Source organism: Lissotriton helveticus, chromosome 10 (assembly GCF_964261635.1).
Source record: "Lissotriton helveticus chromosome 10, aLisHel1.1, whole genome shotgun sequence".
Classification (NCBI taxonomy): domain Eukaryota; kingdom Metazoa; phylum Chordata; class Amphibia; order Caudata; family Salamandridae; genus Lissotriton; species Lissotriton helveticus.
In genome coordinates, this window is record NC_136071.1 from 490,790,417 (window position 1) to 490,805,951 (window position 15,535).

The 15,535-nt window shown below is 45.5% G+C and overlaps 1 protein-coding gene across 4 annotated transcripts in view; it reads left to right on the forward strand.

The window, feature by feature from the left end:
• Positions 1–15,535, forward strand: part of NUBP2 (NUBP iron-sulfur cluster assembly factor 2, cytosolic) — a 314,384-nt gene that overhangs the window by 232,800 nt on the left and 66,049 nt on the right. For 3 of the 4 annotated variants that reach the window (XM_078662981.1, XM_078662982.1, XM_078662980.1), the window contains exon 2: positions 7,583–7,701. In XM_078662981.1, the coding sequence (XP_078519107.1) occupies positions 7,583–7,701 (119 nt within the window). Of the gene's footprint in view, positions 1–7,566; positions 7,702–15,535 lie in introns of those variants that run through there. The other variant, XM_078662979.1, reaches the window with a different exon arrangement.

The window sequence follows — 15,535 nt, forward strand, 5'->3', positions numbered from 1 at the left end:
GCCAGAACGTTAAACCCTAGTTGATCAAGTAGATAGGCCTTAGTACCCTCAATGTGTGTTTCCTGAAGACACACTAAATCTGGTTTAAAAGATTTTAACAGTGACGCCGCTTTTAACCTCTTATTTATCTCATTAAGTCCACAAATATTAATTGACACTATTCTACAAGTCATTTATATTTCTGAGTCCTCGCTGAGGAGCGATACAGCCCCCACCTGTATCCTCGACCCTTCACTTACTTCCTGCCTCGCAGTGCCCGGCTCAGCCTGGCTCTGCCTCTGAGTCTGCCAAGAGTATGTTATGATTCTAGTTATCAGTCCAGCCCTCCTTCTCTGCATTCCTAAGCTACTGAATCGCATCAATAGTTTCCGTCATTGTCTAGCCTTTACGTCTCCATGTAAGAGAAATACTGCATTTAATGGTCATTTAATATTCTTCATCACGCACTACATGTAGAATAATGCATGCACCAGTCTTAGAGTCTGTTAGCCTTTACCCCGATAACTTTTGGATTCTATCAACATGTTCTCTAAACATCAGATACTAGATACTGTTTAGGTACATGTCGCCCTGACTCTCCAGACTTCAGTCTCTACTCCTAGCACAGAGTTCATAGCCCCCAGCTTCTCCTAGTAACACGTCATTGTCAGTTTGCGCGCACCATTAGGTTAGAGGTCCCGGCTCCTTAGGTAGCCCCCTCCATGTTTCCGCCCCATTTATGACATATTCTGTTACGTTTGCATCACATGTCTATGTATACGCCCCTGTTACACCCATTTTTCACCCTTATCTTTCGCGACTGCTATTGACCACACCCACTGCTCCGCCTACTGTAATTCATTGTAATGTAACTGTTTTAGTATATATTGGTGCACTGCTATTAAATGTGACCCCCATTCCCTTACGCCGATTCTGATCCTGCCCCCGGCAGCGCTGCCATCCTGTTCCCGTGCAGGTTGTCCTGTTCCTGTCCTTTATGCTGTATTAAACCTGCAAACTCCTACTACCTCGAATCTTGACTCTTATTTATTGAGCTATCTGTTATTCATATATTCATTCAAAAATAGAGGTATTATTTATTTATTTACCACAGGAGCAAGCACACATCCAGGGGGCAGGGAAGCAAGCACAGCCAGGGGGCAGGGAAGCAAGCACAGCCAGGGGGCAGGGGAGAAAGCACAGCCAGGGGGCAGGGGAGAAAGCACAGCCAGGGGGCAGGGGAGCAAGCACAGCCAGGGGGCAGGTGAGCAAGCACAGCCAGGGGGCAGCGGAGCAAGCACAGCCAGGGGGCAGGGGAGCAAGCACAGCCAGGGGGGAAGGAAGCCAGCACAGCCAGGGGGCAGGCAAGCAAGCACAGCGAGGGGGCAGGGAAGCAAGCACAGCGAGGGGGCAGGGAAGCAAGCACAGCGAGGGGGCAGGGAAGCAAGCACAGCGAGGGGGCAGGGGAGCAAGCACAGCGAGGGGGCAGGGAAGCAAGCACAGCGAGGGGGCAGGGGAGCAAGCACAGCCAGGAGGAAGGGGAGCAAGCACAGCCAGGGGGCAGGGGAGCAAGCACAGCCAGGGGGCAGGGGAGCAAGCACAGCGAGGGGGCAGGGAAGCAAGCACAGCGAGGGGGCAGGGAATCAGAGGTCGGAGGGGGAGAGAAGGGAAAATGTATGTGAATTACCTAAAACTTCTAACTCAAAGTTCTTCTATTCGTCCTCCACTCTCTCTGCACCCCAACACTACTGCACCCTGCTTTACTCATTTTACAGGATTAGCGGAGACTCCTAGATAACACCGCACATATTCAACGCCGCCGAGCCCGGACCCGGCAAGAAGGTGAGCTCCGCCTAACTGTAAAAACACTTCAGGCTGGCAGGAAAGACCTAATCAGAACCCCATGTGGAGGCGAGGCCTGGCCACATCCGCAGTCATTTCATTCTGACAACGGCACATGTGGTACAAACAAAACATTCATTTTTATGTTAATCTTGAAAGAAGTGAAGGATTGCATTGCCTTGGACACGCACGCACGCACACCCACAGGCCCACACACTCACGCACAAATGCTTTTACATACAGTTGGGGAGGGGAGTTCGGTGCGAAGTGTTAATGAAAAATAGGTCTTTTTGGGAGGGAAAAGTTGGATGGTCCCATTTGAAGAGCCGAAAAGAGGTGGTGGTGTGGAGGAAGCGAATTGTATATAGTCCTGGCGTCAATAGTAAGCTCGCAGAGTCCACATAGTATACAAATTGTGCACATACCAATAACTTCGTCTATTTATATCGAGCCCCTGCTATGTGTCTCTGCATTCCGTATGATAGTAAGGCATATTGTGCACTTAAGCAAACTAGGCACGTCACGACCTTACTAGGCCCATTGGCTGCATTTAACACACAACATGAATGTACTAAGCGTAATGAGCAGGTATTATGCATATTCAAATTCAGTGAGCGTGCATAGACACTGGTGCCCCTGTGACGCACTCGGGGCACGCTGCACGCGTACTGTGCATCCTGCTCAAGGCTGCAAGGTCACAGGGGGTCTTGAGGAGCCTCCCAGACGCTGAGCAAGTCTATAATGGAGGGACAAGTGTGCCACGTGCCAAGTAACTTTCACGGGCTCAGAGAAGGCCGTCCAGGTCTGGGGCAAAACTTCCAAGCTTTCTGCCCCTGGCACCTCAAAAGGCGAGTGTGAAAGGGACGAAAAGCGTTGGCTATACGTACCCTGGCTCCACTCTAGGAAAACTAGCCGCCCCTAACTCTCAGCCCCCAGATAGCAAACAAGCTGTCGTATTGCGCGTGTGGGGTCGGGGTATTTTGGGGAGATGCATTCCCAGTGGCGCGACACAAAATCGTAGCTCCTCCCACCCACCCCCGGACAAAATGTGTGACGACCCCCTCAGTCTGCAATAACTCAGAGATTTTCATTCATTTTTCATTCTCTATTGTGTGGCGCTCTGACACCTTTGTGTAAAGTCCGCGCTATATACAAATGCATTCATTAAATAAATCAAATATAAATAGACTTCGGGATAAATTCCCCCCGCAATCACCCTTGAAGGATGCCCCCCCTAACCACGCCCCTCTGCGTCCCACCTCCTCGCACACGCGCGTTGTCACACTCGATGGACCCACTGGAACCCCCCCCCAATAACCACTGTCCACACATCTCACCCCATCCTCTCAAGGTAACGGGCCTGGCAGTTGCTCTCCAAAAAGGAAATGCTCCCGATTATGTTCAACTGGATTAAAGTTCCTGAGGCAGGCACGAGTCCCACTCTCGGTGGGGCAGACACAGCCTTTCATTCTTCTGAGGTCGACAAAATGGGCGCCGCAATAACAAATATTATTACACCCCGTTGAGCGCGCGGTGCCCGCTATACATGGTGAATATTGCAGTTGGCCTCTGAGTCCGTCTGGTGCACCTGCAAGAAGAGGCGGGGGCCTTAGGGACCCCTCACAACTGCAGCAATGCCTTGTCTTGCATTAATGGCCTCCTGTCACGCATTAACGGCCTCCATCTGTACCCCAACTACCTCCTACCGCCTCCCAAGCTAAATCAGTCCGATGTGTGGTGCTCAAATGCCCCAACGGGGCCTGTTCGAATTGATAACGCCCCCACACACACACCCTCCGGATATACGTCCATACCACCTCACACTCACCAGCTGCAGCGTGCAGAGGAAGATGAGCGTGCATCGCCCAGTACAGCATCCCATGGTCCCAACAAAGACGAGCCGGCCAGGCCAGGCGTGCCGCTCACAGGGCGGAACTGGGTACCATGCCCCGGGTGCAGGGCGCGGAGGCGGCCCGAGGGAGATGCGCGGCGCTCTGGTCTAGGGAGGGTTCTGGAGGGCAGGCTCCCCGCTCGGAGGGGTTCGCAGGCGGTACCGGTCCAGACAGCAGATGCTCCCCACGCTGTGAGCTGCTAGTGCCCGACTCTCTGTTTTCTCTTCCGCTGATGGTGCTTCTACAATGAAGGGGGAGGGGCGCCAGCCTCTTAAAGGGGCGATGCCTGCACTGCCGAATGCAATCAGTCCCCCTGAAGGGGAGGATACGAGGGGCACCTGCCCAGCTCCCCGCGGGGCAGAAGGGCATTCTTAGCAGCTACTGAGAGCGACAGGCAAGGGGGGTGGGTCAGGAAGAGCCCGAGAAGTGGCCCCAGGGTGGCGTGCAGGCAACAAGGGCCCGGTGGCTACATCTGCTTTGGATGTGTATTAGGAGGACAGCGGGCCATTAATGGCCTTTTATGGGGCGCGTCACTGGTAGGCGCGAAAGGTGGTGACCTCACTGATTTACTGACAGAAAATGGCAAGAAAACGATATTAAAACATAAGAGTGAGTCTCAAAGGGTGGTGCGTTATGCCGTATAAGTATCAATTAGTATGACGTGAGCCAGCAGCCGCTTCCAGCTGGCCGAAGCAACGCCTGTGCCAAGATCCGACTTAAAACATGGCCAGTTAGCAAACTTGTGGAAGAGCTTAGAGGCGACCCGGGCATCGCCGCAACCCCCACCTTACAATCTCGATAATGGAAGGAAAGGGCGCACGGTTCATAATCCAATACAATACACGCGGCAGCAAGAAAAACGCAAAATGGCGGCAGCAAACATCCGAACAATTTCGGATTCGGGGGCGTGTTTTGGCGATCTGAGTGACGGGTGACGTCACAGGGCGAAAGAACGCCCAAAACACGACCCCGAATCCGAAAGAGACGGGGCTTGTTTGGAGTGATGCCTCTCTCCTCCAATGGCTGGCCTCCGTTTAGGAAGCCAGCCAATGGAGGAGAGATGGAGGAGAGAGGCGGGTTCAAGCCCCGTACTCAAAAACATAAAATCTCCGACCGGAGACTGCGCAAGCGCAGCCTTTCGTTCCGAGACCTAAAAAACATTGCTTATTTGGTTTGTCAGGATGACTAACCGTAATATTAGCAGGTTGACTAACCGTTCTACTAAATTGGCAGAAGGAAATGGCATTCTTCACTCTAAGAGTTTCCATAATGCATCTTTGAATGATAGCGTACCAATATTTCAACTCAGAGTGAAGAGAATGCGTTCCGATATTGAGAATTACAAAGATGCAGAGGATATAATTTGCAGTAAATTTAAACAAGTGTGTCACATAGTTTTGGTGATAAACCCTGCTGGAAGGTTTCTGTACTTTATAGAGAAGTTAATTTGGCAACAAAAACAAACACAAGCAGATCAAATGTTTTCTACTAAATTTCTGACCAAGAGTTTTCTAAAAGGAAAACTGTTTTAAGTTAATCGGACGTTATCTAAAATTAATTTGACTTTGGAAGTAGTTTTATCAAACAGCCACTTTTGCATTTCCAAATGGCAGAAACATTAGGATATAATTTATGGCTCAACAAATACATGTCACTTTTCAAATCATGGTAAGTGGTACAGTAAAGGCCAACTTTTCATTTTTAGAATGCCTTCCCTGTAACAGTGTAATCCAGAGCCAGGCCTCGAAAAGTCATAAAAATATTACTAGACCTGTAATGTACCTGACCCTTAATCTGGTCTTAAATTGTGTGATCCTATTAAATATTTTCTTTTACATAGTCACCTTTTTCTTCATCGTCAAACATGAGAACATCTTCAAATATGTTCAGCATTTCCGCTGCACAAAAAGCTATTTTGTTTGATTTAATGGACTAAACATTTGCTCCATGTATAATAAGCATCTACTCACATACAGGGTGCACATAACCCTTGACCTGACTCGTGTTTCACAAACAGCATAGTTATGAGGGCGTGGGTCAAGAATGTTTCTCAGTTCATGTATAAAAACGCACTTTTAATAAATGTATAACTAAAGCATGATTTGGTAGTGCACTGGTATTACAAACAGCATATTTTCAATTGAAATGCCTACAAACATTCCCACTAAAATGCAGTTTACTGATGAAACTAGATAGCGTATAAACAATAATCTGCGGAAAGTGGGTTTCAGCCAAAATGTTTATCATTTGCACATCACCAAGTAATGTGTTCTGATTGGTTTTCATCCTATTTAACATTTTTTTCATCAGACAAAATTACATAAGTGCTTTCATAACTACTAAAATATATTTTGATGTAGTTGTACGTTTGATCTCTGTCTCTCAACAGAGCAAATTTGACAAGATAAAAATAGGATTTAAAGGCATCTTTGTTGCTCATTCCTTTCTGAGATAACAGAACATCTGTTCTTTATCAGTTTGCCAGAAGGTGCCAGTAGGCCCTAAAAAATAGCTCGCCCTGATAAAATCTGACTTGCCAGAAACAAGTGGGTAAGTGGAATTCTCGAGGCCTAGGAGCCAACATGTAACACGCTAAAAAAAAGTTTAAAAAAACCCTCAGTTAAATTATGAGGCTGAGGTATATTTGTAAAACAAAATAATTACTCGGAAACAGTGTGTCCTGGCATTGAATCCTTCCATATCTGACTGAGGATAATTAGTGATGAGTGACTGGACGGTGTGCGATGATGTGTGTGTGTGGTTTTTTTGTGTGTGGTTTTTAAAGTGTAAATGAACAGTAAACTAGAGTGCATATTTAATGCCAAATTTCTAATTAAAAGAAATCTAAGCATACTACCAATGCATTGCTTTTTCATGTTCTTAAAGTAATAAAAGTTCAATGATTATGATAGAAACGTGAAATAAATTGAACTTCAAAGAGAAGTATCTGGATCAGGATCAAATGCATTATTCGCTGTTTGGACAGGAATGACCACTACATTGTATGGCGAGCGTGCACCCCTCCCCTGAGATACACGACTTCAAGTACTCAAAGTATTTTAGATTTTTATCTGGCGGCACGTGACAATCATGCGAGTGCACCCAAGCCTTGAATACAATGGTTCATGTGTGCTGATTGACCCACACTGATGCTGATTAAAGGGACTAGGACTCCTTAAGTCCTTCCCACAGATGCCTGTCTGTAAAAACAATTTCCTGACTAACACCGCCTTTGTGCCCCGCCCAAGTACTGGGATACATGGCCCATGCTTTGCACTGTAATTTTGTTGATGATGGTACTGTATCCAAGTAGCTAATCTATGCCAAGTCAGCACTTGCGTTGCACAATTTTATCTTAAAATGATGTTCTTGTTACAAACTGACCTGCACACACAGGTTAGAGACTGTGTGTCCACTTTCACATTCTTACATAACCCTGGCATTGCTGTATCACTCCTGATAATGTCTCTGAATATCTAGAGCAATATCTCAATTCAGAAATTGATTAGTGCCCCAAACGAGTACTAGGAGTAGAGTGAACTAAGTGGGGTCTGGAGTCTATTTGGGCTAGCATGTGTGTGTGGGGTGGATTATTTGTTTTTATGAGGCTGTTTTTTTTAATACAGGCAGAGCTATCTATAAGAGTCAGGACTTCCTTGCCTTTATTACGTAACTAGTGATTGAAGGGCATCTTGCAGATGAAAAACACAGTCTCCACATATTGCTGTTTAATCACTGATATATTGTGCTTTTGTTAGGGCATCTTGAAGTTGGATTTTTCAGCATTGTTTCACTTTCCAGATAAACTAAACTAAAGCGGACAGTGCCATCTTCACTAAAACTCATAGATTGTATGTTTTTGCTTTCAGATCAGGGGAATATGTCTGGTGTCCGCCACATCATATTGGTACTTTCAGGCAAAGGGGGCGTGGGGAAGAGCACCATTTCAACTGAACTGGCCCTTGCTCTGCGGCAGTCTGGTAAAAGGGTAAGTGCTCCTGATGGACCAAGACATTACTTGACAAAAGCCAACCAATGAGAGGCTGTCTCTTTGCCTGTTTTTCCTTTTTTGCCTGCACTATGTAAAGTGTGCCTTTTGGGTTGGTATCAGAAAACCTAATATAGGTGTGGTATCATTTTACTCGGGAGACTGAGGGGAATGCTGTGTAGTAGGACAATTGTACCGGCACGGTGATCCCACACAAAAATAGGTGAAAAATGTGTTTTTTTCAGCTAAATGTGAGGTTTGCAGGGGATTCTGGGTAGGAAAACGTTGGGGGATCCTCTCAAGCCATACCTCGCGGGACTTCCCCGGGTGTCTTGTTTTAAGAAATGTGTGGGTTTGGTAGGTTTCCCTAGATGGCCGCCGAGCATGGGCCAAAAACCCAATGCCCCCCTTGCAAACCAGGTTATTTTGTGATAGGTAATTTTGAAGTCTCCTCTATACGTTTTGAGCCCTTGCCTGGCGCAGATACTTGGGTCACCCACACGAGTGAGGTACCTTTTTCCCCCCTTACAAAACCAGGTAATTTAGTGATATGTAATTTTGATGTCTCCTCAATACGTTTTGGGCCCTTGCCTGTCGCAGGTACTTGGCCCACCCACGCAAGTGAGGTACCATTTTTATTGGGAGACTTGCGGGAATGTTGTTTGGGGGTTGGGTGGGAAATGTGTGTCAGCCCGGTGATCCCACAACTTTCCCACACAGAAATTTGGGAACAAAAGTGATTTTTTTCAGCTAAATTTGAGGTTTGCATGGGATTCTGGGTACGAAAACGTTGGGGGGTCCACACAAGCCATACCTCCTTGGATTCCCCCGAGTGTCTAGTTTTCAGAAATGTGTGGGTTTGGTAGGTGCAGAAAGACTGTGGGATTTTGAGGGGGCATTGGCATTTGGGCAGCCCCCACCCCTAAATTCAATTAAAAAAAATCCATGACGTCTAGTGGACTTTCTTGTCCTCAGAAATACTGGAATTTTGTGGGGCGGTGGATGGTGTCTGGCGTCTAGTGGGCTTTGTGCCCCCACCCGGAGGAACAGCTTTAAAAGGCATGGGAATATAGATTGTTTATAAAGGCTTTAGTTTTGGCATATGTTTGTGGTTTGGTTAAAAAATATGGATTATTATACCTGCTAAATGAAGTATACAGCATAGTAATGGTGACTTTTTGATACTTGCAGTTACCCCAGAAGAAGAGCGTTGTATAGCTCGAAATGCATTGGGTATAAATAAAGAATACTGCCATGTATGAAATCATGCGTTTCTATCGTGTTTTGACCGAGGTCCGAATGGGCACATTTTGAACATGTGAAGCTTTGAAATAGCATGACACCTGACATGTGGATTAAATTAAACATAAGCATACCTAACTGGAGCAAAACACAGAGAAAAAGGAGTAAAATTAGTAAAGCATTTGGAACATTCTTGTAATTCTACAATTCACATGTGCGACTGGGTTTGGGGTGAAATGTCGCCCCACACAGCAAGGTTTTATCAGTGTGCCACCAGGGCAAGGCACTGGCCTAGTAAGCACACACTATTTGATGATTTCGGATAAAGACGGATTAATTGCGTTAAGATTGGTGTGCATCCCATTACCTTCTGTTGAACAATGTTTTATTCTAACACATATATAAATAGCTAAAAAGTGAACTGTACAAGCATTTCAAAACAAATTTCAGTACTTATGAAAGCCATTGTTTTGTAATTCTGTATGATGGAAAAAATATTTTTATAGGATGAAAATAAATCAGAATACTCTGCTTAGTGATGTGCAAATGATAAATATGTTAGCGCTGAAACCCAATGTGTACGGATTATTGTTTATACACTATATAGTTTTAAAAGGAAAACTGCGTGTTAGTGGGAAAGGTTTTGGCTATTTCAATGGAAAATGTGCTGTCTGTAAATGACAGTGCACTACCAACTCATGCTTTAGTAACATTTTCACTAAAGGTGAGTCTAACTTTTTTTTAAATTTATTTTATACACAACAAATCAACTATACAGTAACTTTGCGTTGATTCTCACCCCAATAGGCCCAATCCCTCCCCGACCACACACTTCTGTTTTCCAGTAAAGTACCTATATTATAAAAACATAACCATACGGACATTTGAGCAGTGTTCCTTACATGCACGCCACAGCATTCCCCCCCATCTAATTGAGTAACAGCCAGTGATGCTATTTGTGCCATTCACTTTGGTCCCAGGTCCCAATTGTCCCAGATTTTTTCGAACTTCTGTTGGTATCCTCGGCCCTTATATACCTTTCTTTCCACAGTCTTGCAGTATCCATGCCTTCCTCCCAGTCTTGGTGCTTGGGGGCTACCCCACTTCCCCATTTCTAAAAAATGTCCTTCTTTGCGACAATACAGCCTAGGTTTACTAGACGTTTCTGGTATCGTGACATATCTGACTGCCCCCATATGCTCAGTCTCGCCAGTTTGGGTTGTAGATCCAAGGGCAACCCAGTAGCCTCCTACAGCGAGCCCAGTACCCCCTCCCAAAAGGCCTGCAGGCGTTGGCAGTCCCACAGTGTGTGCAACAGTGTTTCTTCCATCCCGCATCTTCTAAGACCGTGTGCCCTTTCCGCCCTGCCAATTTTGTACAGTAAGATCCTCACATATGTATGATGTAAAATTTTTAGTTGAATTAGGAAGAAACAAGTCTTTATTGCCCCATCTGTAGGTAAACCCAATGCTTGTGTTCTCTGCATTATGGAGCCGTATGTCAATGAAAAATGTTTGCTATTCACTTTTCCATGTAGCAGTCTCCCCTCCAATCGGAAGTCTTCCATGATCTCCTCCTCTGGTGAAATGCATTCTCTAAGGGTATAGTGCAATTGCCAATAACATAGCCATTGTGACTCTGGCATCTGATATTCCGTTCTCAAAGAGTCGAAAGGCACCATCCAATTAGCATCCCAGACGTCACCCAATCAGGAAAGTCCAATGGTATCCCATCACATGGAATCCCGTCAATGTTGCTGCCATCCACAGTCTAATCCCTTTACACAGTGGCGTTCTCGGTGTTAGTCTAGTGCCCCAGCCCATTTTCCTAGTCAACCTCTTCCAAATGTCTGCTACTATCTTAGTGGGAGGGCCTGCCTCGATGGCCAGTGCACCCCAGGACAGCGCTTGCAGGTATCTCCATCTACCCATTACTGTTCTGTCCTGACGAAACGCGGGACCTTCTCGATCCACATAGGCTCAAGGTTTAACCACCTGTACCTGTGCAGTCTTATAATATTTCAGGATACATGATATGGCAATGCCTCCTTCATATTTGGACCTTTGGAAAACCTTACGACAATTCAGAGTTATCCCTCACCCAAAGGAGTGTGCACATTAGGGCATTTTTGTTTGCAAACAGCATGCCGGAGATCCTATATATGCTATTCTGGAGGATGTACAGCAGTCTGGGAAGAGCTGCCATCTTCAACAGTGCAGCCCTTCCCATCAATGATAAGAGCAGTTTATGCCAATGTTTGGCATTCCGTTCTAGGCCCTGGAGCATAGACATTGGGTTAGCTTCATAGTGCGCCTTAGGATCATGTGTTATCCAAAACCCTAGGTATTTAAACCTCTGCATTTCTGTTCTGAGCGATATGGGTAATTCCCTATCCTGGGTCCAGGAGTCCGGGGGGACCAGCAGGGACTTCTCTCAATTTATGGCAAAACCAATATGTCTACCAAAGATATTTTTTTAAATGGTCCCATAGTCTGGCCATAGTCTGTTCCGATCTCGTTAAATACAGCAGAATATAATCTGCGTATAGGGATAGGGACAGTTGTGGGGTCTGCTGCTGAAATCCTACTCTTTTTAACCGGGGGCTGTTTGTTTTTTAACACGTTACGGTCATTAAAGGCCAATCTCCACGTCCAACTGCCAGAACCTTTCTTTTAATAATTTTGACTAACAGTTCTTCTTAAAGTAAATACATTTGTACACTCATGCTGTCTTTGCTGCCGTTGTGCCCCGTTCCACGGCGGCTGTATTGCCGTTTGCACGGAGGGCAGATTCTCTACTTTGGCTGCACTTCCTCCTATTTTCCCATTTCCGGGCATGGTACGCAGGCTAGTTGTTCGATGACAGAGTGGACGCGCATCGGATGCGAGCCTAAGGCAAGCCCGTCTGCACCTGTCAGCGTCCCGGAGGCGTCCAGCGCCGGTTATGCTGCCGCTTTAACTAAAGGTAGGAGCCCATGGAGCCATTATGACAGTGATGAATTACTGAATCTAAAAATGCTGTGTTCAGGTGAATGCACAAGAGTTGAGGCAGATATGAGATAAAACTTGTATGCCCTGTCTGCAATTGGACTCTCTCTCAGTTCCCTAGGGAGACACCCAAGTTCTCTCCTGAAATCACACGGGTTTCCCTTCTGACATAGATAACCACTATAAAGCCATCTTACTTAATACCCGGTTGTTACAAAAGCAAGAGGCGCATATTCAGGACTTCTTGGCCGACAATCTACCAGACCTTCTATTCCTCACTGAGACTTGGTTAACAGAGGCTTCTATCCCCACTATAGCCACAGCTATCCCTCCAGGCTACAAAATATTTAGGAAACACCGACTAATTGGGAAGGGTGTCTTAGTTGCCATCATCTTTAAACAACAGTTTGAATGTACCCCTCTTATATTAGACAGTATAGATGGGGCAGAATGCTTGGGATTTCATTGCACACTCTCCGCTCATAAATTTGGTCACCCCCTTTCTCATCTCACATGCCAAATTCGAACTTGGGGGTACCATAAGACTTCATTCTTAGCCCCACCCTCTTCAATATGTATGGGTGTGATCGCTAATAAATATTCACCTTGAATGCATCTGGGCCTCAGCTTGTTGTCTTTTGGAAAGATATTAGGACGACCTTTTTTTGGATATATATATATATATATATATATATATATATATGTATATGTATATATATATATATATATATATATATATATATATATATATATATATATATGTGTGTGTGTGTGTCACCTTTAGCATTCTTGGTAGAGGAAGATGGAGTTAAGATTATCTCCTACGCCGATGATATACAAGTGATCTTTATGTGGGAAAATGGAGCAGATTTTGTCAGAGACAGCATCAGATCCTGCCTCTCTGAGGTATTTAACTGGCTAAAAATAAATCAGTTAAAAATTAATCCAGACAAATCTGAGATTATTTTGTTTGGACAAGCGGCAATGGGTAACAGGAGAACCTGGTTGCCAATGGAGCTGTCTACCCCCTCCCCCCCCCCAGTTTGCCCAACAAAGGGCGAAAAACGTGGGCAATGTCATTGACAGCACCCTTTTCATGGGCCCCCAGATCCAAACTCTGATTGGCTCCTGTTTTGGCATACTTCGCATGTTAAAAAAGTTTCTTCCTCTGTTGCCAGTGGACACAAGGAAGACCGTGGTCCATGCTTTAATGACTTATAGACTGGACTACACCAATAGTCTTTACCTCGGCCTACCAAACTATCTCACTCAGCATCTACAAATGGTGCTGAACGCAGCTGCTAGAGCAATCCTTAGACCTAGGCCTAGAGCTCACATGACTCCCATCCTTAAATCTCTGCACTGGGTCCGAATGAAAGAAAGAATTAAGTTCAAGGCCATGGTGATATTTTTTAAAGCATTCCATGGTCTTGGCGATTTTTTTAAAGCATTCCATGGTCTTGGCGATGAGCACCTAAAGAATCGCGCTATTTGTTATATTCCAACGAGGTCCTTAAGATCCTCTACCGCAGACCTTGCACACATCCCTAAATTACGCTTAGCACGCATAGAGGGAGATCCTTTGGGTATCTGAGCGCAAAAACATGGAACAGCCTTCCTGCCATTTTGAGAGCCTCAGCTGACCTAGCAACGTTCAGAAAACATCTAAAAACCTGGCTTTTCAATAATTAGTCCCAGCTCTATACCCTGCCACCATGTCCACACTAGCACGGTTTTTCCATCTTAGCACCCGGACACTCTAGCTGGAGTAGCTGTTTTGCGCTACACCAAAGTCCTTTCATTCATTCATTCATTCATTCATTCATCCTCCCACACTATGGCTCCCAGCCACCCCTAGACCTGTGCATCAATCCGTATCCGTGCAACCAGGCCTTCTATTTTCAATGCAAATAGCATTGGCGACAGTAGGCATCCCTGTCTTGTTCTCTGCACTCGAAATTCCTGAGATGTGTGTCTTTTTCCTTTCACCCTAGCTTTTGGTCTATCGTATACCAGTCCAACCCACTTGATGTACTTTGGACAAAAGCCCATCCTAGCCAGGGCTACAAAAGAGGTACGGCTATTGGACAGAGTGAAAGACTTTATTGGCGTTGAGTGAGGCAAGGAAGCATTCCTTGTTCATAAATTCTGCTCCTGACATATTGTTATGTAGCATTCTCAGATTTAACCTGGTCGATCGTCCCGGCATGAACACTGCTTGATCCGGGTGTACTAAATACGCTATCACTCCCCTTAGACTCACTGCAAGACCTTTTGCCAAGATTTTAACATTGGTATTAAGGAGAGAGATAGGCCGGTAGGCGTCCTAATGATCGTGCGTTTTCACTGCCTTCGGAATCAGAACAACTGCAGCCGTCCGCATATCCTCCAGCTCCTCCGTCCGGAATGCAGCCCTATAAGCAGGATGGAGCAATACCGCCTTTTTCCAGGCCAGCTTCCAAAACAATTCTATTGGCAGACCATTTGGGCCAGGTGTCCTCCCTGCCTGCATCGGGTCTCGTGGCCTTAGGTACCTACTTTCCCAAAAAGTCATCCGCTTCTAAATCCCTCACCTGTTGTGCATTCATGCGTCGGATGGGGCAGCCTTTGACAAAGTCTATATTCTTCTCTCTAGTAGCCTGCAACTATTTGCTGTAAAATGCCTCCAAGTAACTGACAAAAGTCTCTGCTATGCTCGAGCTATTCCTCACCGCTTCATCAGATGGCCCCCCAGTTCACGCACATGGGGGCACATGCATCAACCTATTTAGGAAGTGCAAACGGTGCGAATCGGTAAATTCGTCCGTTTGCACTTCCTAAATACGTTTTTGGGATGCATCAAACTCTTTTCCAATATTCGCATTTTTTTGCATTTCTTAAAAATGCAAATGCATTTAAGGAATCACATTTGTGCGATTCCTTAAATGCAATGCATCAATTTAAAAAAAATGCAAATTTTGAAATTGGAAGTGCAAATTACCACGAGGTTGAACCTCGTGGTAATTTGCGAAAATCTGTCAAGAAGCAAAAAAATGCATTTTTTAAACTGTCATGTTACAGACACACGTCCTTAGGACATGTGTGTGTGAAACATGCACTTTCAAATGCATTTCAGGGGTGCAAGGGGGGGTCCTTTGGACCCCCCCCTGCACCCTTGGAATGCATCAACAAATTGCGAATCTGTAAATGCCTTCCCATTGACTCCTATGGGCCTTTTGGCCCATAGGAATCAATGGGAATTGCGAAAATGCACTTAAGAATTCGGTATTTATTTGGGATTCGGTAAAAATTGCGATTTTTACCGAATCACAAATAAATACCGAAAAAAATGATGCATAGCATTTTGCAATTCTTAATTTGCAATTCGTTATTTTTCGCAAATTAAGAAGTGCAAAATGTCTCAATGATGCATGTGCCCCAACATGCCTTCCCTTTCCTTGCTACCCAGCCACGCCAGCACTTTGCCAGCTCTGTTTCTGGCCTCATATATTAGTTTCTGTTTTGCCAGACAAATAATTTTCACCTTGTGGCTAGCCACTGCCATATACTCAGTTCTCGTTAGGTCTAGTGCAGTTTTCAAATGGGGGGTGGCAGAGGCCACATTG